We start from the raw sequence: 24,756 nt of genomic DNA, 5'->3' as shown, positions 1-24,756 counted from the left end.
TGTAATTTTTTTATCTACCGAGGGTAATTCTCTCTCTAAGTTTATAATTTTCTATTTTCTTATAAATCTACGGATATGTTTACTTTTATGTTGTGCGTTGATAGTGGATTATTTTGTTTATATAATCGAGAAAATTCTTATTTAACTTTATGTAATTTGACAACAAAAAATTTAAGATTCTCCCTAAAATTAATGAAATATTTCATTGATTTATGCAATTTTTCATATCTATTTGGATTTAGGTTTGAACCGGTTGTCGAATGATTATAAAGCATGTAAAAAATAATATGCAAAGTATGAGAACTGATTCTTGTAAGGTTTTGAATCACAAAGATATACAAGTGGCTAAACGCCTAGCTATTGATTCCAACGAAAACAATACATGTGTTAAAGGTGTTTGCTATTGAAATGCTAACCCTAAGATCCTTGTATTTCATCTGGTCAATGAAATTTCTCAATTGATACAATCTCTTTGTCCTAAAACATTTGGGAAGATACTTCCTCTACATGATTATGTCTCGATCTGGGATACTCGTATGATGTATAGATTTGAAAAAAGTTTTAATGTTTGGTTATTGAATGATGATGATAATTGGACTAAGTTGTTGAGCATTGAATAGCTGAGGTATTAATAAAATCTAGCACATCTTTGCTCATGCTTCATTGTTATAAGTATAAACTAACAAAATATCATTTTTGTTTGCTTAAAGTTACATTTTAACTATTTATGTTTTAAGTGTTACGTTTGTCACTTACGTTATCATTTTGTTACGAAATGATCACTCTATCGTTAAGATTTGTTACCTCCAAAATAAGAGTCTAATGTGACAATTAAAATGAGTTTTAAATACCAAAATGAATGTCCAACCAAGTAAATTAATTAATTTTTTAATTAAATAAATTTAATTTCCCGAAATAATCAAAATCAATCTAAACCTTATATGCATCAAATTAATCCTTGAACTGAAAAAAAAACCCCTTAATCTCTTTTTTCTTCTAATTTCCGTTTCCATTTTGACTAAAAAAACTATCCATTTTTATAACCATCTTTGTTAAATCGAAACAGTAGAAATCAAATCGAGTGCTCCATTAATCGGTTGGATTTTTTATTTAAAATGGAAGAACAAAAGATCAATTTAATGGAAGATCCAAGCATGAATTACAGTCAAAATTGAGTGCAAAAATAACGCAACAAAAGTGATCATTTCGTAACAAAATGATAACATAAATGACTACTAAAACGTAATATTTCAAATATAAATAACTAAAATGTAACCCGAGGCAAACAAAAGTGACTATTTTATTAGTTTACCCTTGCTGCGTTAAATTTTGAAGTATATTTTTCATGTTAAAGAATAATAAAATTTAAAGTTGCAAATTATAAAATGATTAATCATTTTATTTACGATTTTTCTACCTTAAATTATATACATTACAAGACAATAGCATGATGAAAAATAGACTTGCAAGACTAGATATTGACAAGGTTTTCATGCATGTTTATTACATAACAGAATCCAAATGATACAGTGACGCGAGAGAGCTGTAAGAACAATCCTTATTAATCAACTAACATGCCTTCCTTTGAGTGTGCATTAGGGATTCAAAGTGGCTTTGACTTACACATATGAATGAAGGTAACAGGCCATCATCTTCGAGAACTATAAGGATGCAGGTCTCCAGAAGTCAAATGGTTTCCGTTGCTGGATGATTAATTATAACAGTATAATGAGATTAACAGGAATTGATCGTTTTTAGGGGAAAAGAACCGACAAACCTTCAAGGTTTTGTCTAGGGATGCCTCTGGAAGCCTCTCTAGTGCAGAGACCACTCCACTGAAGAATTGATGCATGGTGGAAACCCATGGTGTTGAAGAGGGCAAGGCATGGATTGAACCACAGACCTATAGGATGTAGAGGTCAGGGGTTCGATTTCCACCATGGTTGATTCTTCAATGGTATGATTCATGCTTTACAGCAGCTTCAAGAGGCATCCCTGGGCTCTCTTTAAAGCCGGAGGAAAAAACCTTAAGTGTCCATCGGTTTTTCGACGACACCCAAAAAGGACGATACTAGATCTATTTTATGTTTCAGGTAAACAACATGCGATGTCTAAGGTAGCCTTGAAGAAATAGTTAGGAATTAACCTCTGCAATTGGCATCTTTTTCCTCACTGAATCTATCAATGACAAATCGATATCAGCTACGGTGATACCAGTTGATAATCGATCTGAAACAGGAAAAATAAATGAGGATTCTAATGTCACTTAAATTGCCATAGGAGCACCGAAGTAATGGAAAGAAATTCAATTAATTACTAAGTTAACATTCTGTTCCTGCAGGAGGAAAGGGACTACTTGTTCCAAATTCAACATATTTTCCAATATGGGTATGAAGATATAACCCTCCAAGACTCCAAATACATGAAGAAACTAAGAAAAATTGAATATACCCATATCGGACACATAACCATTTCTGATAATCATACCTGATTTCGTGTAACAAAAGAAATAACCACACAAGAGTTCAATTACCAAAAGGGAAACTCCATCTAACCTGGTAATCGGCCAACTACTGTGCCCCATGGATCAATTATTAGTGTGTCACCGTAGCTTTCTCTTTTCTCGTTGTGCTTTCCAGCTTGAGCGGAAGCAATGACCTAATAATGAATTCTTGGCAGATTGGCTCATCAATGAACTAAATTTATCAATATAGAGAAACAGATTTAAGAAAAAGTACGGTGGAAAAAGGCAATGGATTCCATACGTAACACTGAGTCTCAATTGCGCGAGCACGAAGAAGAATCTCCCAATGTGCCTGACCAGTAACCGGGGTAAAAGCTGAAGGTACCAATATGACCTATAAAACATATTCCATGGAGAAATTTTAATGACATGGAAAACAACCAAACTGGAAGGTGAACAATGTGAGGTCTGAACCCACCTGTGCATCATGATTGAACCGCAACTGCTGGTAAATTTCTGGGAATCTCAAATCATAGCAGATCGTCAATCCCAAACGTCCAATAGGACTGTCTACTGCAGCAATATCCTTCCCTAGAAACACGGAAATTTAAGATTAATTAGATATAGCTTAAGAAAGAGCCTTCTCTTGCAAATGCAAATGGCTTGTTCTACTTGCATTGCATACATTCGTAGTGCAGGAACATGCTATTGTCGTATTTTAAGCAAAATTATTTGTATACCCTTTTGGGTGTTTTACAAGATATCACAAGACAAATCGATTGAATCAGTTACACACTCAAGCCGTAGCAAGAATTACAGAATAAAAAATCAGACCAGACCAATAGTGTAAAACAATGTGAGACGATCACCTGGTTCAGTAAAGCTGCTTTCCCTGTATGTTGATCCTCCAGGAACATCCACATCAAACCTTCCAATGTATCGAAAGTATTACGTCAATAAACCCGGATTAACAAGATAACAGGAGAAATATTTCATATCAAATTAAAGAAAGCCTACTTAATAAGATATGCATGCAGACTACATCACTCTGAAACAATGTCAAACACGTTATTTACATTTCAATAGCCAACAGGAGAAATATTTCATATCCAATTAAAGAAAGCCTACTTAATAAGATATGCATGCAGACCACGTCACTCTGAAACAATGTCAAACACGTTATTTTCATTTCAATAGCCAATGAATCACGGAAGCCTTTTCTAACTCGGTAAATTTTCTAAGTCAACCAGTTTAAAATAAAGAAAAATAACATTATAACTCAGAAATTTAAGCATCTTACAAGTGTATCTTACTGTAAGTGCTTCTAATGTTGCCAGCATCATCAACTATAACATGCGTGTTTCGCAAGTGTGCATCATGTCCTTTCTCTTGGAAACCTCCAAGGGACAACCAAATGCTATATTCTCTGCATTCATAAAGTCCATCTAAAGGTCAATCTCAATAACTCAAACATGTTCATTACATGCAGATACCGATACCATAACCCAATCAAAGTCATTAGATGAAATTAAAAGAAGTGAAGAGAGATCCCATTGGCAACAACGATTCATTGATTCTTTTTTTTTTCATACTCTCAAGAAGCAATAACATTAATCTAAACTGTAATCAGTAAGCAAACAGTGACAAACTGCTAAACACTATGAAATGTTACTCAAACTCGGGTAATAGTGTTGTATACAAGAATATGTCTTAATTCCTATATAGCTCTAGTACTTCAAGAAAAATAAAGAACGAGCAACATAGCTAACATTACTAGGACTTTTCATTATTCGAAAAGTTCATGTGTTCTACACATATCCAAACATAAGTACAAAGGTGTGATTCTCCATGTATATATATATTGTTTTCAGAAAAATGAGTAAACTTATATTGGTCATATACCCATATCCAAACCTCACCCAAATCCGAGTAACATAAGCTAAAAAAATAAAATAAAATAACGGTATATACAATGAAACAAACCAAGGAAAATAAGAACAATCAAAATTAGCACCTTGCTAAAGAGCAGTATTTTTGCATAATTGGTCCATCTAAAGCTTCCGCAACCAAAAGACTATCCTCAGACTTGGGACCCAAAAAGGAGAAACTTTCAGGGAAACAAATCATTTTTGCCCCAGCTGAAGCTGCTTCCTTCAAAATTAAACAAACCCAACAATATTATATATTTAAACATCAATACCTATACTAATTTACATTTTTTGCTTCTTTAAAGGTGAATATAAACTATAAAGTAAAATGTAATTATCAATAACTAAATTAATGCTTTTGATAAAAATGAGCAAATTAATACTAATTTCTTTAAAATTTTAATTAAATCCCTAATTTCTTAAAATGGGCGAATAACTATTCAACCGTGATTATCAAATGTCCTTTTTTTTCAAAAAATTCTTGAATTCAACTCCCTTTCTTTTTCGGGGTTGATCAACGAAGAAAATTATAAATTTTCATCATCAAATTCAAATTAAATAATGCTAAAAACGAAGGTATTGTTTTTACTTTGACGAGGCGAGAACAAGTGGAGAAATTGGAGGAGAGATCGTTGACGGAGGTCATCTGAACCGCGGCTACTCGGATTGAGTTGAGTGCTGCCATGGCCGAGTCGGCGCTTGACTGGACCGTTGAAAAGTTAGAGTACGAGTTGACGTGGCTTGATCTGAGCGCACGAGGAAGACGAGCGCCGTTGAGACAGAAATGGAAACAGCAATTTAACATAGAACTTTTTTTTGTGGATACGATAATTATTGTCAAAACTTAAAAAGGTTTTGTTAATAGTAAAAGTTGCGGTTGGAGCTGTTCATGCCGGGTCGGATCGGGTCGGGCCGATCCATCTACCCACATTAAGTATTATTGTTTAAAAATAATAAAATATTAAATATGTATTTTTATATTAGTATTTTAAATATTTTATACTTAAATTTAAATTAAAAATTATTTTTTATTATTTAAATTGAATTCGAATTGAGTTGAGACATAAAAATATTTACCCAAGCTAGACTTAAGTTAAGTTGAGTTTATCGAGCTAGACGGGTTACCTAATCTAGTTGTGGTTTTAGTCTTTATGTTAAATTATGTGTAAGTTGTGAAGTTACTCTCTATATTTTAATTTGATCGTTTTCAATTTTTGTACTTTTCAAATTTTAATATTTTCGTTCTGGTCAAATGGTAGTTATTAAATTCATTAAGTTAAGTCATGCTATTTTCAAATTTTGATACGGCAAACATATTATTCATATGTAATATTATGTCAGCTTGTTATTTCCACGTATTACTTTAAAATATTGTCAATCGGTTCAACTATTGTCGTTTGTATTAATACTAAAATTTTGAAATCTGAAAAATACAGTAACTAAAAATGATCCAATTGAAAAAACATTGATTAAATCTACAACTTTATGCATATTAATATCTTAACATTTTTAATTATTACACTATAATATTATAGATTAATGTAAATTTTATGTTTTATAAATTAAATAATATATAAAAATATTATGATATAATATAGGGTAATTATTTCATACATTATTTGTGGAGTTTTTTAGACTCAACAAATAGGTTGAGCATGTAACTAATGTCACGTTTATTTATATATTTATTTATTTATTTTACTATACCCCAACAATACGTTTATTATATAATTTCTTATAAAATATTATAAATATAAAAAATAAGCGGGGTAGAATAAAGCTTAAGCTTTAAAATTTCAAGCCTAGACTTATTTTTTAAACTTAATGTTTTTGTCTAAACCAAGAAGCTAAAACCAAATAGGGGTAAGTTAAAAGTATTCCATGTTTGATTAAAGGTTAAAATATATTATTAGCCCTCATACTTCTTATAAATTAAGGATTTAGTTCTTATACTTTATTTTTAATAATTTAGTTTCTCTATTTTTTAGATTTCAAAATTCAAGTCCTATTATTAATACTGTAAAATTTATTGGTGTGACATTTTAGAATTAAAAAAAGTTAATATTCACTTAGTAGCAATGTAACTAAAAAAATAATATTGTAATGAATTTGAATTAAAAAAAAATCTCAGTGTTAACAGTTTAACTTGAACTTTGAGATTTGAAAAGTTGAAGGACTAAATTTTTATATATAAAAGTATTGAAACTAAATTCCAAATATATGAAGAGTATAAAGACTTATGACATAGTTTAACCATTGATTAAATCATTAATATTCAAAGTTAAGGAGGGTTAGTTACTGTTTTTGATAAAAATATTGATTATAAAATTGACTATAAAAAAACAAATAATAATTAGGATCAAAATGATGAAAACCAGTAAATAAGAGCTTTTCAAAAAGAAAGTGGAAAGATGATTGAGGATAAAAAGGGTAAAGGATTTAGTACTTTATTATCATTAATCACTAAGTGATAGAAGATACATTAATAAGGTAATTAGATATTAGTGATTTTGGTGATAAATGGTTTTAATGATAAGATTTGCTAATTGTATGGTAATTTGAGTATAAAATTGTAAGACAATAAAATATATATAGTAATTTGGTAAAGTAATTTAGTCCTATTCATGGGTTGAATTATCTGTCAAAGTTTAAAGGTCCGCTTGAAATTTAGGAAGGTTTGAATAAAAATAGTAAGCCTAAAAAATAGACTTGGGCAAAAAAATTAGACTCGTTTAAAATCGGGCTCGGGCTTAAACATTCAAACCCCGAGCCCAGCCTAGCTTGTTTTTAAGTTTATAATACTTTATATTATATTATTTTTATATATTATGTAATTTAGAACATATTTAAAAAATAAACCTATACTAAATATATAATACTACTCTAATGTAAACATTAAAATAATGTTAAGATGATTATATAAAAAAAATTCAATAAATAAAAAAATATATAATTGTTAAATATTAAAATTATATAATATAAATATTTAAAAAAATTAAAAAATAATATGAGTGAGCCTAAAATGGGCTTGGATAAATCTTTTGCAAATATAGGCGAGTTTGGGCAAAATTCTAAGCCCATATTTCAGCCTGGGTCGAGCTTAGGTAAGCATAAAGTATTTAAGTACCATGTTTAGGCCTGTCTCGGCCCATAAGCACCTCTAAAGTAAATATAATAATTTGATAATTGGTCTAGGTGATAGTAGATGTACTCATGGGTCGGGTTAGGCCGGACCTAAGCATGATATTAACATATTTTATATTTGTCTAAGTTCGATCCATATTTTAAATGGGCCTAATTTTTTTGTCCTAACTCATTGGGCCTAATATTTTTACCCAAATCCTCTTAAATTTCAGACAAACCTTCGAACTTAAATAAGTAACCTAGCCCATAAACAAGTCTAAGTGGTATTGAAGGTAAAAAAATTAAACAACTTTTAACATTATATATAATTTGATTCATTAAAGTTAGCAAATACAAGTTGGGTATTAAGTTCCAAAATGTCATAATGAGGTTTGGTGATATTAGGATAAACTAATATGATTAAAAGTGAATTCTCCATAATTATTAATTCCTTCACTATGTGCTTTTAAAAATGATAATTGGATAATTGTTTCATTGGTGAAATAAAATTAGAGCAAAATGCAATATTAATTACCTAGTTATTAGTAATATTTTTTTGTCACTAGTTGATTAATGACGGCAGTTTTTAAAATTCACATTTCAACTCTCAACATTTATAAATTATATTAAATTAGTCTTTATTCTAAAAAAAATACACATTGTGTAATTTGGTCATTTTTTATAGATTTATTTTTTTTGGTAATATCGAGGGTTAAATTTTAAAAGAATGAAAAAAATATGAAAATTGTTATCTTAGATTTTTGGGTGTTTCTATTTATATACATATATTTCAATCAAATTTAGCTAATAAATCTGTTTTTTTAGATGAAATGGTCACAAATAAAGCAAAACAGTAGAAAAAGATCAAATTACATAACATGTAAATGTAAATGATTAGATTTTTTAGAATTAATACTAAATTAATACAATGTATAAATATTGAGGTTTAAAGTTGCTATTATATCAATTTTAAAAGTTATTAGCGTTAGCAAGCTGGTGGCCACAGAAGGCAAGATTGAATAATTAAGTCCTCTAATTTTATAAGAAAAGTTATTTTAGCTTTCTATTTAAATTTTCCTCATTTTTATCTCTTAAACTTGTATGTTTGTTAAATCATCTAAATATGGATGAAAAAAATTAAGGTTTGTTAACTTTATTGACCACATGAGCAAATATTTTCAAATTTTTAAAAATACTTTTTTTATACCTTTTTAATAAATTTTAGTTTTTAAATTTTTAAATAATTTTTTGAATTTTTAAATTTTAAATAATTAAGTAATCGTTGGTGTGGCATCCACATGGTCATTCACGTCAACAAAATTATCAAATGTTAATGTTTCCATCTATTTTGGAGTAATTTGACAAACAACGTAAATTTAAGAGCTAAAATGACTTTTTTATAAAGTTTAAGGGCCAAATGTTAATACTTTGAAAGGCTAAAATGGACCTAAAATTTTTTCCAAGCCTGACTTGGATAAAAAAAGCTAAAACCAGAGCCTGCCCATCCGTATTATTTTTTTATATAAATTATATATATAAATATAATACATCAAATACATTAAAAATATTAAAATAAATATTTTTCAACAAATTGAAAATAAATTTAAAAAAGTCATTATACTTAAATAAAATTAAGATAGGAGCAACTTAACAAGCAAATGCCTCTAAAATAATAACAAAATTAACAATAAAATAAGAATTACACAATATGCAAACAATAACAACAAAATAGTAACAATATAATAGTGAAGTTGCAACAAAACAGTGGAAAAACAATAACAAATTTTTCTTTTTACAAATTTGGGCTGGGCCTAGGCAAAAAAAAGCTTACTTGAAGCTCGACCCGATTAACAAATGAGTCTTATTTTTGCCAAAACCCATTTTTTAGATTTATATTTTTGTCCAAAACCTCCCACTTCTCAAATAAATCTTTATGGTTTAGCCCATTATCAGGTTTAGTCATAATATTCTCTTGTGTCCCATTTATTTGATATATATTTATTTTTCTTAATTTTCACTATATATATTTCTTATATACGTTTGTAATCACTTCCAACCCTACTTGTGAAATTTGTAAATTTCATTCGTAATGTATCAAATATTTTCAAAATAAAAATACCTAAAAATTAAAAGAAAAAAGAGATAAAAATGTAAAAAATAATCACTCGAAGTAGGTAAATTTCCATTGATCTAATGTTTTTTTTTGGTTAAATTCTACTATTTATCCCTGTACTTTATGAAAGTTGTGATTAAGTCTCTATACTTTAATTTGATCAAATTTAATCTTTATACGTTTTGAATTGCTTAATTTTAGTTATTGTACTTTCCAAAATTTAAAATTTTATTACTGATCAAATTAGCAGTAATTAAATCCGCCTAGTTAAATTTAATTATTAATCTTATAACATATATACAATTATAAATTTAGCTCATATTCTCTAATAACATTATTTTAAGTGCTTATAATTTTCGAATTACATATAAAAAAATTGCTTAAGATAAGATGATGGCAGAAGTTACTTGTGAATCCATGACGATTGTTTGAAGTTGCTTCTCAAATGAAATGATTGCTTTGAAATCTGTTTTTTGATATAAAAAAAACCCAAAGTCAATTCAACTTAATCCCCCATTTGTCAAAAGTGGTATACACTCAATAACTTATGCACTCCTTTTCTTCTTTTAGGTTAACCCATGAAGTTCTTATATTCGCAGAACACACAGCAATGGGATTACGAAACCTTAAAAAAGGAAAAGAAGAAGAAAATCCTCGAATTAGCTGAGTTCTTTATTTGTATATATATATATATATATATATGATGTTTTTCTGATTGAGTCTTAACTCGATTGATATAGGTATTGTTGTTAATACAATAGGACGAGGGTTGGAATCCGCTATTTATAGGTTGGGGAGGGATTTGAATAGTTTTAAGCGTTGTGTGAAAAAAACAAATATAATCAGAACCTATAATAAAATTGTTCAAATATATATATAAATTTTTAATTTTCGATTATTTTATCGACTTATACATTGAAATACTTCAAATTGCATGTTCTTGTACTTAAAAGAAAAATCTATGTTTTATGTATTTTTAGAATATTTAAACAGTTTTTAGTATTTTTTAATAATTTTATAATTATGCAAAAAAGAAGAAGAAGTAGGTATCAAATTGACATAAGTTCTGATAATTTTACCAAAATAAAACCATAGTTTTTATTATTTTGGTTAGCTGAGGATACATTTTAGTCACTTATGTTTTAAATATTACGTTTTAGTTATTTACGTTATCGTGTTATAATAGTTTAGTCATTGAGCTGTTAATTGACATTAACGTTATAACGGTAAGTTGACGTGACACATTAAATCATCATTTCAAGCATAAATTTTAGGTTAATTTATACAATCAGTCCCCATATTTTTTCATTTTACGCAATTTAATTTTTTTTCTTTTATGTTCTTTTAATTTTCTTTTTTTTTCTCTTTATTTTCCATTCTCTTTTGCTTCTCCCTCTATTTTCCTCATTTCTCCATTTCTTTTAACGTAATTTTCCTACGTTTGCCATTTGTTAAAACTAGTCCCTATACTTTTATATATTTTTTGAACAGTTTAATTTTTCGAGTGAGGCAAGCTTGTGGATTAGTTTTAATAAACAAAAAATATAGAAAAACTACGTTAAAAGAAATGGAGAAGGAGGAAAACAAAGGGAGAAGCAGAAGAAAATGGAAAATAAAGAAAAAAAAAGAAAGTTAAAAGAACATAAAAGAAAAAAATTTAAATTGTTCAAAATAAAAAAAATTATAGGGACTAATTGTAGAATTTAACCTAAAATTTTCATTTGAAATGATGATTTAATATGTCATGTCAACTTATCGTTATACTGTTAATAGTAATTAACGGCTCAGTGACTAAAATATTATAACACGATAATATAAGTGACTAAAATATAATATTTTAAATATAAATAATTAAAATGTAACCCGAAACAAATAAAAGTGATTTGACATTCTTTTAATTATAGAGTAACTAAAAAAGGCAGCTAAAATTCTAAAGTTGGAAAATGTTAGTTGATAGGTTAAATCAAGAGTCTTAGCTTTTCTATTTATTAGGGAAAAATGACTATTTTGCAATCAAAATTTGATGATATTAAAATTTGTACAATATGTTTATAGGTGTTGAGTACGATGATAAAATATATCGCACTTTTAAGGAAAGGATATATGTTTAAATTTTGGAGACGATATTGATGGGAGGAGTAGTTATAAATCCAAATAAGGATAATTATCAGAATTGGATTGGATTGATCAGTTAAATAAAAAAAAAACGTTCGTTTAAACTATGGTATATAACTGACAATAGAACAAATCACTGTGAACCGATAAAAATACAAACCGTGATAAAAATAAATCAACAATTTAATTGGTTAATACTTTTTATTTAATTATGATTGAATTAACGATTCATCCTGTTAAATTGAAAGTCGATGGTCTGACCCATTCGTCCACCGATTTAATTTTTACAACATTATGAACCATAAATGTAACAATAAAGGACTTACATTTAAGTTTTCAATTGATGTTCTTTATCCATAATTAAAAAAATTATATAAATATACTATAAAAGAAGGGCTTAAAATATGCTATAAGTCTTTATATTTTTTAAAATTTTAGAATTTAGTCTCATTACTTTTTAGATTTCAGAATTAAGGTCCAACTGTTAACATTTAATAAATTTTTAATTAAATTCAAGTTTATTACAATGTCAAAATTTTGAATTACATTGCTACCAGTACCAAGTGAGTATTTTTTTTTAATTTTAAAATGTTAAACCAATAAATTTAACAAAATTTTTTAAGAAGATTAATAATTAGACATGAATTTTGAAAATTAAAAAAAATTAAATTATTGAAAATAAAAATACAAGGACCAAATTCTAAAATTTTAAAAAGTAGAAATGCTTATGGGATACTTTAACCTAAAATAAAAAGGAAACAAAAAAAGACACATGGGATGCACCAAATCATGAAGAAAAATTAGAAATAATACTGGGAAAAAGCAAGGCAAGGCAAAAGGGAGAGAGTCGATATAAATTGCAGTTGTTTGCTAAAAACAGGAGAAAGAGAGATGAGTAAAACTTGCCTAAATTGTTGGTTTGTTCATTGTTGAAGCGAAACAGGTCAAAAGTCAAAACCCCCTTCAACCAATGGATTATTATAAAATTAAAATTGAAAAATAAAAAAGAATCCAACCAAAAACCATAACCCAAAAACCCACAGAAAAGAGAGAGAGAGAGAGAGGAAAAAAAGCCACCTTATTATGGTGGTTTCCAAAACACAAGCTTTGTTTTGTTAAATTTTTTTCTTCTTCTTATTATTCTTTTGTCAAAATCTCTCTCTAAGTCTCTACCTTTCTTACAAACTTATTTTTTATTGTTTTGTCTTAAAACAAAATGATGGGTCTTTTTGAATCTTCTTAAATATGCAAAATTTCTACATTGTTTCATAAGGTATGTAAGAAGAATATCTTTGTCTCTTTTTTGATGTTTTTAAGGTGATGGGTGTTTATCTATTTTCTTTTTTTGTAATTTCTATTTGAATGCTTGTAAAAGATTCACAATGTGGAATTTGTCATTTTTTTAATGCTTTAATGTTACAGATTGATTGGTGTCTGAAAGTTTCTAATTTTGTTCCAAATATATATATAAATATAAACAGGTGACAATATGGGATTTAAATCTCAGTTTAAAGCCCATAGATGTTGTAAAATGAATTGTTTTTCCATTTTAATGCATGTAGAGATTGGTAGTATGGAGTTTTTGTCATGACTTTCAAGTTCATGTTTTTTTTTTTAAGACATAGATTGATGATTGTCTGAAAAAAGTTTTATTGTCTGAATTTATGTAGATAATCCCCAAAAGCATAAACAGGTTGATGGATTTATCTGAATAATGCCTGTTTTAAGATTTATGTAGAATTTATCATGTTAAAATGAAGGTTTTATAATGTCTTTTTATTGAAATTATGCAGATTAATGTTGTCTGCATTGATCTATGCGTGATTGAAATCCAAATCTTTGATTGTGGATTTGGAAATCGAGCAGAAACCGGGGGTGAATTCTTAGGGTGAATAGAGTTTTTAGATATTGATTTTATGAAAAACTTGGTTGTTGGGTCATTTGGGGTAGAATATGTAAGTTATGGTATCGGGATCATTAATGCGAATGATGCCGCCTTGCTGGAGACCTTCGGTCGAGGGTGAAGATTCGAGTAGAGGTGACGATGCTAATGGTAGGGTTGATGGACTATTGTGGTACAAAGATTTAGGAGACCATGTTACCGGTGAGTTTTCGATGGCGGTAATTCAAGCAAACAATCTATTGGAAGACCATAGCCAACTCGAATCAGGTCCATTGAGCTTATATGAATCGGGGCCTCACGGGACATTTGTTGGAATTTACGATGGTCATGGTGGTCCGGCTACTGCTAGGTTTATAAATGAACACCTTTTCGGCTATATCAAGAGTATGTTATTCTTTCTTCACTATGCTGAATTCGGAAACTTTGTATTTGATAGTCATATATATAAAAAAGCCGGAACTTCGTAATTTAGTAATATTTTTATTGTGGTCTTTAAAAGTCTTGACTTGGAATCAGGTTTTGTTACCATTGATGACATACATGGAGATGATATTGCACATTGTAGAACATGTTGGGAGTAATCTTCGAAAAAAAGTGTGCTACTTTATTCTTTCCGCATAAAGGATGATAATTTAGTTTTCGTGTGGATTCAGGAACTTAGAACTCGGATTTCCGAACTTTATGTTCCTGAAGTTTGTGCTGTAGTCTTGAGTCTTACCACCTCACTGCAAAGCTCTTTAGAGTTCCAAAAGTCAAGGCATCCATATGTTTTCTTGAGTTTGTTCTGTAGTCTCAAGTCATTCCTTGGAAGGTCATATCCCTATACCTCGTATTTGAAAATGTCGAACTCAGATACTTCAAGAAAAATGATTATTTCCCGCTCAACTGGTTAAAGTTTCCAATTTCTGATAGCTAATGCATATGTTTACTGACTTGACAGCTATTATGGTGCAGAGTTTACAACTGAGAATGGTGGAATGTCAGCAGATGTAATCAACAAAGCATTTTTGGCAACTGAGGAGGATTTTCTTGCTCTTGTGAGGAAGCAATGGCTAAATGACCCGCATATGGCTTCTGTCGGTTCGTGCTGTTTGGTAGGAATAGTTTGTAGCGGAATGCTATATATTGCAAATGCAGGAGATTCTCGAGTGGTCTTAGGAAGATTGGATAATACGTATAAAGAGGTCAAGGCAGTTCCATTATCATCAGAGCACAATGCAAGTGTTGAATCTGTACGGGAAGAGTTACGATCATTACATCCTGATGATCCACAAATTGTGGTCCTCAAGCACACAGTATGGCGTGTGAAGGGTATTATACAGGTAGTTTTTTTTCATTTTCATTTATGTTGCTCTGACTCATCATTCTACTTGAAGTATCCGTGTACGACATATATTTGGACAAGGTTATCAGGATATGATCCAACAAGGACCCTCCAAATACGTGGAAAAACTTAGAAAAAAATTTGAACATACCTTTGTCCAACTGTCACATCCAAGTTCGAGTAACAAAGGTTTACTTCTATAAACGATTGTTTTCTTGAGTTGAAGTAACTACTTAAAATTGATGAAAATTGGTCGATTACCTTCTTGTTCCAAATCTTATGACTTTTGAATATGAAGTTTCGAAGAATACCAATACAAGTGTTAGTCATTTTCATTTCTAGGTTCCGGAATTTGGAAGTTTCCATAGGAGCATTAGTACCCAAGTTGTTATCCATTTGTATGCATATTTTCATAAAAATAAAATAAAAAACCATCATAGAAGCCTGAATGGTCCCCATGCTTATTTTATGCGTTGAATAGTTCCACCTGGAGAACCAGCTTTAGGAACTTTTCGGGGTAATTGCCGTTTGAGTTACTATCAATCCGACAAAGAGAATTAGCACAATCTACTCAACAGGCACGTGCAAACTTATAGTCTGTTAACCAAAGTTCGCTATGTGACAGATTTCGAGATCCATTGGTGATGCTTATCTAAAGAGTGCAGAGTTCAACAGAGATCCTCTATTGCCAAAGTTTAGAGTTCCCGAACCATTCGATAAGCCAATCCTTAGTGCTGAGCCAGAAACATTAGTACAGAAACTTGACCCTGAAGATCAGTTTCTTATATTTGCATCAGATGGTCTATGGGAACACCTTAGCAGTCAAGAGGCAGTCGATGTCGTCAACACCTGTCCACGAAATGTAAGATTTCTTTTCGTGATTCTCTTTTTGTCAAACTAGAACTATATTGCTCCGACTTTTCATTTTTCTTGAAGTTCTGGTGCCCGAAATTGATATCTGATGCATATCCAGACCATCGGGATATGATCCTCCAAGGACCATCCAGATACGTGAAAATCTTGGAAAAATATGAACATACCCTAGTAAGACCGTACCCTTTTGAACACTCAAATCCGAGTCCAAGTAAAATCGACATTATTTAGTTAATGTAATTGTTAACATTTTACTAAAACATAACATTTTTAAAGCTTTGCCTTTTTTAGTCTTTTTAGAGTTCCATGTTGAATTTTCTTGTAACTTCCAAGTAACCTTTCTTTTGATGATCGAATTGCTTCGGGATATACTTATCAGAGATGCCTACTACACAGGGTATTGCCAGAAAGCTTGTCAAAGCTGCTCTACGCGAAGCATCTAAGAAGAGAGAAATGAGATACTCGGACTTGAAAAAGATCGACCGTGGAGTGAGGAGACATTTTCACGATGATATAACAGTTATAGTTTTGTTTCTGGATTTCCATCTGATAAGCCAAAGCTACTGGCAGGGACCCTTGGTTTCAATCCGTGGTGGTGTTGGAGTCTCCGGACACAGCATTTGCTAGTGCGACAGGTCCTAAACTTTTATCATTTGCTCCCCACATTATCTCTTTGTATTAACAAACACTTTTTTGAAGAAATTGAAACGATTTTTTTTTTGTTTTGTTTTGTTTTGCCTTTTTCCGATGTATAGTCACGCAATTTAACAACTTGTTTACATAAATACATGATAGAATTATCGATAGATGCCAGTTACCAGTTAGAGAGTGCCTTTCAGAGAATTCCTCTGAAAGTTCACTCAGCTAACTGATACATGATAATTGAAAAGATATGATTTCATTAACATATATAGTATTATTGATTGTTTCGTGTGACTTTGAGTGCAAGAAATGTTATCTCTTCTGGGTTTGTCTTATCTCCCAACATCGAACTCTATGGAGATCCGGCTTTTATCCGAACCCGAATGACAATATCAGATGAATGCACAATATGGATTTTTGCAGGAGTCAATATTAAACATAGGCACCTTTTAGTAGTTAAGAAGGTTTTCATATTCTCAGCTCTCTGAAACTTTAGTTGGTTAAAGGCACTGCTGATCGAGTCACTGAACCATGGTCGATATTGAGGTGTTTCTTCGAGCTCTTGTTTTGGGAATATTAGAATATTTGTTGTTGTTGTTGTTGTTTTTTATTTTTTTTATTATTTTTTTATGGTTGTGTGAATTGGGCTGGACCTGTCAGGTTGGACTAGAAATTGATTGGGTATTGATTCAGAGAAAGGTATTAGATCAATTGATCTGGGAATTAGTATAGACCGATTGAATTGGGTTATTGAATCAGATTTTTTATTTTTATTTATAAATTTTTAATATTTTATTTAATTGAATAAAACGGATGGACTAATCGAACTAGTTGGATCAGTTAGACTAGCGAATCAATGGCGTGACTAGTTCGACCACTATTTTGTTTTTCAATATTCTTTAGTAACTTTTTGAACTAGGGTTTATCTACAAATTCCATTCGCTTTTGATGAATTCTAAGGAATTACTAAATCGAGATTTATGTTTTGACAAAAAGTTGAATTAAAAATTGAGAGTTCAACATGTGACATATAATCAAAATAGTTAGAATTTTTTATTTTTTAATAAACAATTTCGAATGTTTGTTCATTTTGATTTTTGATTTTTTAAATATATATTAAAAATATTTATGAATTTTAATTATTTTAATTTTTTAACATCCGAATTGATTCTTTTAATAATGCAAAAAGGTTTAATGTCAGAGTTTTAAGATAAGGAAAAAAGAAAAAAGTTGTAGAGGACAAAATTGGAATTTTTTATGTTACGAGTAGTATAATATCCAATGAAGCTAAACCCTAAATTTAACCTTAAAACTGTTTTTAAAATAATTTTAGAATCCCAATTTCAAGACCTATAAATAGGAAATCCTGCTTCATATAAAAGCAAAACAAGTTTTCTACATTCTACTTTAGCCTACATACTTAAAGCATAACCTGATTCCTTTTTGGGGGTTTGCCATTTTGACATGTCTACGTAGTGCACCATGCAAGGTGTACAGAGCGGAGAATGAGGAAATACAAGACTATCTTGTGATTTTACAATTGTAGGATGGTATCGACTTTCCCTCTAGCTAGAAGGTAAAAATAAAACTCTAAGCCCTAAAATCTATTACATTCTAATGTTTTATATATGTACTGGCATTTTATTATTTTAATAAAATTTAAAAATTTTATTGAAATAATATCTTGACTAAATTCTATTATTTTTATTTTACTTGAAAATCGAATTAAGTTTACTAAAATTTAAGACAAGAAGATGTTATTAACTAAAATTTATTATTTTTATTTCACTTGGGAATAGAGTTAATTTTACAATAAAATCATACATATAACTTGTAATAACCCAAAATTTTGGTTTCTAAGAAAGGAAAAGTATTTTAAAGGTGAACTAATTATTCAGAAAGAAAGTATGGATAATGAAATTTAGAAATGATTAGATTGTAAAAAATTAAAAGTTAAAGGATTAAAAGTGTAAATTTACCATTTTTGGAAAAAAGGGAAAAAAATTAAGAAATATTTTTTTATGAATGTGACATGGGGATATATTGATATGTGAAGTTGGAAAATTGAGATAATGACTGAATTGAATAAAGTGGAAAAGTATAAGGACTAAAGTGTAATTTTTCCATTTTATGGAAGAGGGACTTAAATGAAAATATTCCATTTTTAATTGATATTTGGAGAGATATTAAGGTTGAAATGTGGTGAAATTTGATTGGTTGGTGAAATATAGAATAAATTGAAATAAAAAGAAAAGTTTAGAATTTTCTAAACATATGGAAGCAGAACAGCAGCAGCTTGGGACAACAAAAATAAGAGGAAAAAAAAAGGAAAGAAAGAAAGGAGGAAGAAAGAAAGAAAAAAAATTCATGCATTTTTCTTGAGTTTTTACTTAAAATTATAGCCTAATTCATATCCTGGAGTGTTATGAGATAATATTCTATCATGGAAATTACTCGATTGAAGGAGAAAGTGAATGAAAGTATATGAAAGTGAAAAAACAGGTAAGTACTTAATTGAATTCAAGTTTTTTTATTTTAATTAAGATGTTTGAGTATGAATTTAATACAAAGTTGATTGAAATGAAGTGAAGATATCAATTAAATTTTAATTACAAAGTGAATAGATGTAGTGTAGTGAAATTGTTGAGGATAGGACTAAATTGAATAGTGTGTAAAATTTTGATATGTGAATAAATATTGTAATAAATGGATTAAATGAAGTGCTAAGTGATAGTAAATAAAGTATGAAGTGATATAATAATTATTGAATTTTTATGAATTTAAGGACTAAATTATAAAATGTTCAAAAGTTACTACGTGTGCTAAAATAGTGAAATAAAATATTCAAGTGTTATAAGAAAGTAAAGTGCTTAAAAAGTGCTGAGTGTCTTGAGTATATGTTATGTTTATATTTTTTGTGAATTGTGAGTAAAGGGGATATCTGAAATAAAAATATAGTGAATGTATTTATGTGATTCAAAGTGAATAAATAATATGATACAAAGTGATATATGTGTGATCTATAAACTATGTTATATGAAAGTGATATGTGAATAAATGTCTCAGTGAACTTAGAGGAGATATAATATTTGATAATGAAATGATTTTGGAGTTGAGAAGGGTTGGGAGTACGGATGGGGGTTTGGTGATAAAGGGGTCCGGAGGGAATTAGGAGAGGAGTATTGGGTTATGTGATGTGTTTATTGGAGTTCTTGTATATTTTTTTAAAGTTCTCATTGTCAGAGTTTCGTTATAGGCTGAGAGTTTGTGTTTGGCCTGAATCTTTGCAATGTATCGAAATTATTGAACTCTTTTGAGATTTACTAACGATTGCAAAATTGTTATGTGAAAGTAAAATTATTATAGTGATATATGTGTTTCAGTAATACATAATGAATTCGATATTAAATGAAACATGTGAATTAATTGTTTATGTTATGTTTGTGATATGAGAAAACAGATTTTGATACGTGAATGTGAAACTTAATTAGTGATTATATGTGTTTGAATGACACGCGAGAATTCTCTTGTTATTTGCAACCATATTTTTCTTCTTGAGACTTGGTTAATCTAATCAACTAAAATTGATTTTTGCATTCAGCTAACCTTGTGGTTCTTGCTTGCAGTTCATTCTTTTCACTTAAATTAGATCATTGAGTAATATAATCAGAGGACAAACTATTAGATTTGGATCTTTCGTTAAAGACCATCGACTCTCTTGCTAGCATTGGAGAAACCTTATCCATGTCTACTAAAACACTTAAGATTTACCTGGTAGAGTGGAAAGAAAAGAAAATTGGAAGGATAAGATGGAAAATATAATTTTTCTTTCCATATCTGTGTTTGGTAGGAGAGATGAGAAAATAGAAAGAAAATTTCTTTTTATTTTTATCCATTTAATGGTAGAGTTGACAAATAAAAGGGTAAAAAAAATTAAAAAATATATAATTTTGAAATAATATACACATCTTTCTCATGTTTTCTCCTCTCATTATTCTAATTTGGAAGGATCGATTTTATGTATTAGAATAGAAATTAATCATTTCTTCTATTTTCTTTCCTTACTTTTTTTCTCAACTCAAATTTTTTTTCTTCTCTCCTTTTGGAAAATTTGAAAATTACATATATAGCTAGAATCATCTCCAAAAATTTGCAAATAAATTTTATATTATTATAAATTTGGCTGCACAATATGTTTATATTAAACTCTGTTAGATAAATAGATTCATAAGAAACAAAAAAACATGAAAATACGCTTGTTAATTAAAATTGAATTTTCATACAGACGGTGCCGTGCCTTATTGTCCGCAATTTCCATCAATAATTTGTCAATGCAACTGCTGCCGGATTGGACAACATGGGAGGAGCGGCTACTCTGTTTTTCATCTAATCTGTTCAGAGCAGGACCAACTTCCATTAGATTAATTAAATTAAGTTATTCGATTTTTTAAAATTAATTTAAATAAGTAATTTGAGTTGAGTTAAATTTTATAATTTGAAATATTCGAATAACTCAAATAATATATTGGTGTAAATACCTCTTTGATTCCTATCAATTTTGAAAATAAACAAATTAGTTTCTCTCTCAACAACAACTACAAAACAATTTAAACTAATTTAAAAAATCAAAATATTTATAAAAAATTCAAAAGTTATATTTTTATAAAAAAATTTATGAAAATAAAAAATTCTAAAATAATAATTTAGAGACTTAAATAAATAAAATTTATCATACTAAAATATTTTTTCTATTTTTTTTTCTTATTTTCCTTTGAAAGAGTTTCCAAATATATATTGTAACACCCCTTACCCGTATCCGTCGCCGGAATAAGGTAGGAGGCATTACCGGAGTTTACCGAATTAATTTTCCATTAATACGAGTTAAATACTATTCATTTACTAAAACATGTCATGGCGTCCTTTAGATGGCCTCCAAAGCCCAAAACATACTTCGAGACCAAACCAGAATTAAATCGAACCATAGGAAATTTTTTTCGCAAAATCCCAAATTTTTTTTTGCTCAATATAACCCCTTTATAAATAAAACTGAAACAAATCCAACCAACCAATTCATTTCAATCAATTTGATACCAAATTATACTACTATTATAATTGTACTATTTAACATATTCATCATTCTTTACTTTAATGAATATTCATTAAACAAGTCTTAGTATTTATATAATCATCAAACCTTATACATGTCATATAAATCAAAAAGGAAATTTACAAAAGCTACTGGAGATAATCTGGATAGTGTGATCCTCTGTGTTGATCCGATCCTCCGTATTCTTCCATGTCAATCTATAAGAGACATTGAATACATTCAAGTAAGTTTATAGAAGCTTAGTAAGTTCATAGGCATAAAACATAAATCTTACCAAATATTTATACACTTATACAATATACACAACTATTAAGTTCACCTGTCAACCACAGTCATTGGTGAGTTCCCTTGTATAAACTTACTACCATTCATCCATTTCCTTTAATTCTTTTGGGCCCGTTTGTCACATATCATTCTTCAACCAAATTAGGGAACGGTTACGGAAAATTGAGTACTTCACTTTCACTTTGCCATAGTATAACTATGGTCTTGCGTATGATCACTTATCACTTTTTGAAGTCATAGTCCTGCCACGGTCTTATACTGATCACATTTATCACTTGTCACTGATCAGATAAGTGTAGCTAAAGCTACCACTTATCACTTATCACTTGTCACTTATCACTGATCAGATAAGTGTAGCTGAGGCTACCACTTATCACTTGTCACTGATCAGAAGTACTCAAATCCGACGTTCCACTCAATTTGATCATTTATTTGATTTTCGGGTTGTTATTTTATTCTCTATTCATCAATAAATATATTTCATCATACATTATATAATTCATAAAATTTACATATAATCATTAAACTTCAACCATATGAACTTACCTGGGCGATTTGTAAAATTTGTGAAAGTTCAGGGACTAATCAGCTACTTTTTCTTTTCCTCGACTTGCTTCGGGTTCTCGATCTATCATTGTAAAATCATTCACTTATCAATATTGACTTCATCTTCAACCCGCTTATAAGTAATATTATCTATAATTTAATTGTTTACTTATATATATTTCAATGTTGTCCATCGGTGTCATAGTCACTAAATTATTTTTATCTTTAGCTACAGAACTCAAAATTAGGATCTGCTAATTTTCCCTGAAACTAGACTCATATGTATTCTTATCATAAAATTTTTAGAATTTTTGGTTTAGCCAATAAGTACAGTTTATTCTTTAAAGATACCCCTGTTCTGCTGTCTGACAATTCCGACCCTTCTTCACTAAAAATTAATTATCTTTTCGTACATAATTTGGATGATGTCCATGTTTCTCTATATTGAAAATAGACTCATTAAGGATTTTAAAAATATAAATTTAAGCCCCTAATTATTTTTCTACAATTTTTTATGATTTTCCAAAGTCAGAACAGGGGAACCCGAAATCATTCTGACATTATCTCACAAAATCTATTATATCTCATGATCTACAATTCCGTTGCTTACACCGTTTCTTCTATGAGAAACTAGACTCAATAAGATTTAATTTCATATTTTGTTCATCTTCTAATTCTATTTCTAAAATTTATGGTGATTTTTCAAAGTTAGACTACTGCTGCTGTCCAAAACTGTTTTAGTGCAAATGTTGATTTTGATTTTTGCCCCAAATTTCACAGTTCATACAATTCAGTCCTTGCTCAATTAATCCCTCAATGAAGCTAATTTTTCCCAATTAATACTTTACCTAGACATTATAAGTTATTTCAAAATTATTTAAATTCATAATTTCCACATAAAACCCTAACTTTAAACTCTTTCACCATTAGGTCCCAAACATTCACTTTCTATTCAATTCTTTCAATAAAATCAGCATATAAACAATTTAAAACTATAATTCCATGCTAAATCATAATGTACTTCCAACACATTCATAACAACTTCCAATTTCTTTCATAGAATCAAAAACTAATGAATTCAACAAGTGGACCTAGTTGTAAAAGTCATAAAAACACAAAAATTTCAAGAAATAATCAAGAATTGAACTTACTTGCAGTAAAAATATGAAAAACCAGCTTAAGAAAACTCTTCTATGGTGTTTTTGCTGATGAGAATGCAGAAAAATAATGATAATTCTAGATAATTCCACTTTAGTCCTAGTTTATTAAGTAAATTTTGCAATATTCTAATTTTGCCCTTAATTCATCAATTTTCCTGCTGATTTCATGCACCTTGCCGGCCAGCCCAAATAGACCTTGGGTCTATTTTTTTTTAAACCGTCTTTCTTTTATCATTTAAGCTATTTAATTATTTCCCATAATTTTACATTTGTTACAATTTAATCCTTTTTATTCAATTAACTATCGAAACTTTAAAATTTCTTGACGAAACTTTAATACTAGACGAAACTTTAATACTAACTTATTAACACTCCATAAATATTTATAAACATATTTATGGCTCGTTTTAAAAATTTTCAAACTCTCGATATCTCGTTTCCGATTCTAATTTAATTTTTTTAATTTTTATTTTAGATAAATTAAAACAAGTTTATAACACTATATATATATAAAAGTGCTTAGGGTTTATGTTTCGACATACTTTGATACTTGAGTCAATAAATAGTAAAATTTAAAGAGGATTTTTTTAATAATATGTATATATTTTAGTTAAAATATGTAATTAGTCTCTAATTTAGTTCATGTACTTAAAAAGTTAAAAATTAAGTCTTTTTATTTTTATGATTTAAACACTTCAGTTCAATCATTAATATTATTTGTATTTTTCGTCAAAATTATTAACTTGGCATGTTGATTAGGCTGTCATCGTATAATGTGACATATGATTAACGAAAAATAAACATTTTAAATTGATAAATTTTGATGGAAACTATTAACGATGATGATGATTGAATTAAGATTTTTAAATTATAAAAATATGACGATTGAATTTTTAACTTTTAGAGTATAATGATTAAATCTTTAATTTTATAAAAGTACAGGGACTAATAATATAATTTAACCGTATATATTTTTATTGGATAAAGGGGTTATATTAAGAGAAATTTGATTTTTTAGGCTGTTGATAGCATGAGACCACATGAAAGCAATGACATTTCATTGCATGTGATTGGGTTGAGAGATGTCCTTAATTGTATCTTCAACCATTTTGTTAGTCCCACACTAGACCTATGTAAGTACTATTTGTTTGGATTGGATTGATTGTTACTCAA

At 29.1% G+C, this 24,756-nt stretch overlaps 2 protein-coding genes across 3 annotated transcripts; one reads left to right on the top strand and one right to left on the bottom strand.

Annotated features, from left to right (window-relative positions):
• Window positions 1-1,448: 1,448 nt before the first annotated feature.
• LOC107934172 (deaminated glutathione amidase, chloroplastic/cytosolic) lies at window positions 1,449-5,225 on the bottom strand. Its single transcript, XM_016866538.2, has 9 exons — window positions 4,982-5,225; window positions 4,479-4,615; window positions 3,765-3,890; window positions 3,334-3,392; window positions 2,943-3,055; window positions 2,766-2,858; window positions 2,556-2,658; window positions 2,147-2,229; window positions 1,449-1,703 (listed from the first exon to the last, which is right to left on the bottom strand). The coding sequence occupies exons 1-9, from the start codon at window positions 5,195-5,197 to the stop codon at window positions 1,662-1,664; spliced, it is 972 nt and encodes a 323-aa protein (XP_016722027.1). The 5' UTR covers window positions 5,198-5,225; the 3' UTR covers window positions 1,449-1,661.
• A 7,352-nt stretch (window positions 5,226-12,577) lies between these two features.
• On the top strand, window positions 12,578-16,750 carry LOC107934173 (probable protein phosphatase 2C 38). 2 transcript variants are annotated; one of them, XM_016866540.2, is made up of 5 exons: window positions 12,578-13,016; window positions 13,537-14,030; window positions 14,601-14,968; window positions 15,596-15,832; window positions 16,240-16,750. In XM_016866540.2, the coding sequence occupies exons 2-5, from the start codon at window positions 13,706-13,708 to the stop codon at window positions 16,468-16,470; spliced, it is 1,161 nt and encodes a 386-aa protein (XP_016722029.1). In that variant the 5' UTR covers window positions 12,578-13,016; window positions 13,537-13,705; the 3' UTR covers window positions 16,471-16,750. The 2 variants fall into 2 exon arrangements, with proteins under 2 accessions (XP_016722029.1, XP_040934048.1); XM_041078114.1 differs by lacking the exon at window positions 12,578-13,016 and having other exon boundaries at window positions 13,885-14,030; window positions 14,587-14,968.
• The last annotated feature ends 8,006 nt before the right edge of the window (window positions 16,751-24,756 follow it).

This window comes from Gossypium hirsutum, chromosome A10, assembly GCF_007990345.1.
Source record: "Gossypium hirsutum isolate 1008001.06 chromosome A10, Gossypium_hirsutum_v2.1, whole genome shotgun sequence".
NCBI classification, from domain to species: domain Eukaryota; kingdom Viridiplantae; phylum Streptophyta; class Magnoliopsida; order Malvales; family Malvaceae; genus Gossypium; species Gossypium hirsutum.
The sequence above is the reverse complement of the archived record's forward strand: the minus strand, read 5'-3'. Positions and strand labels throughout refer to the sequence as shown.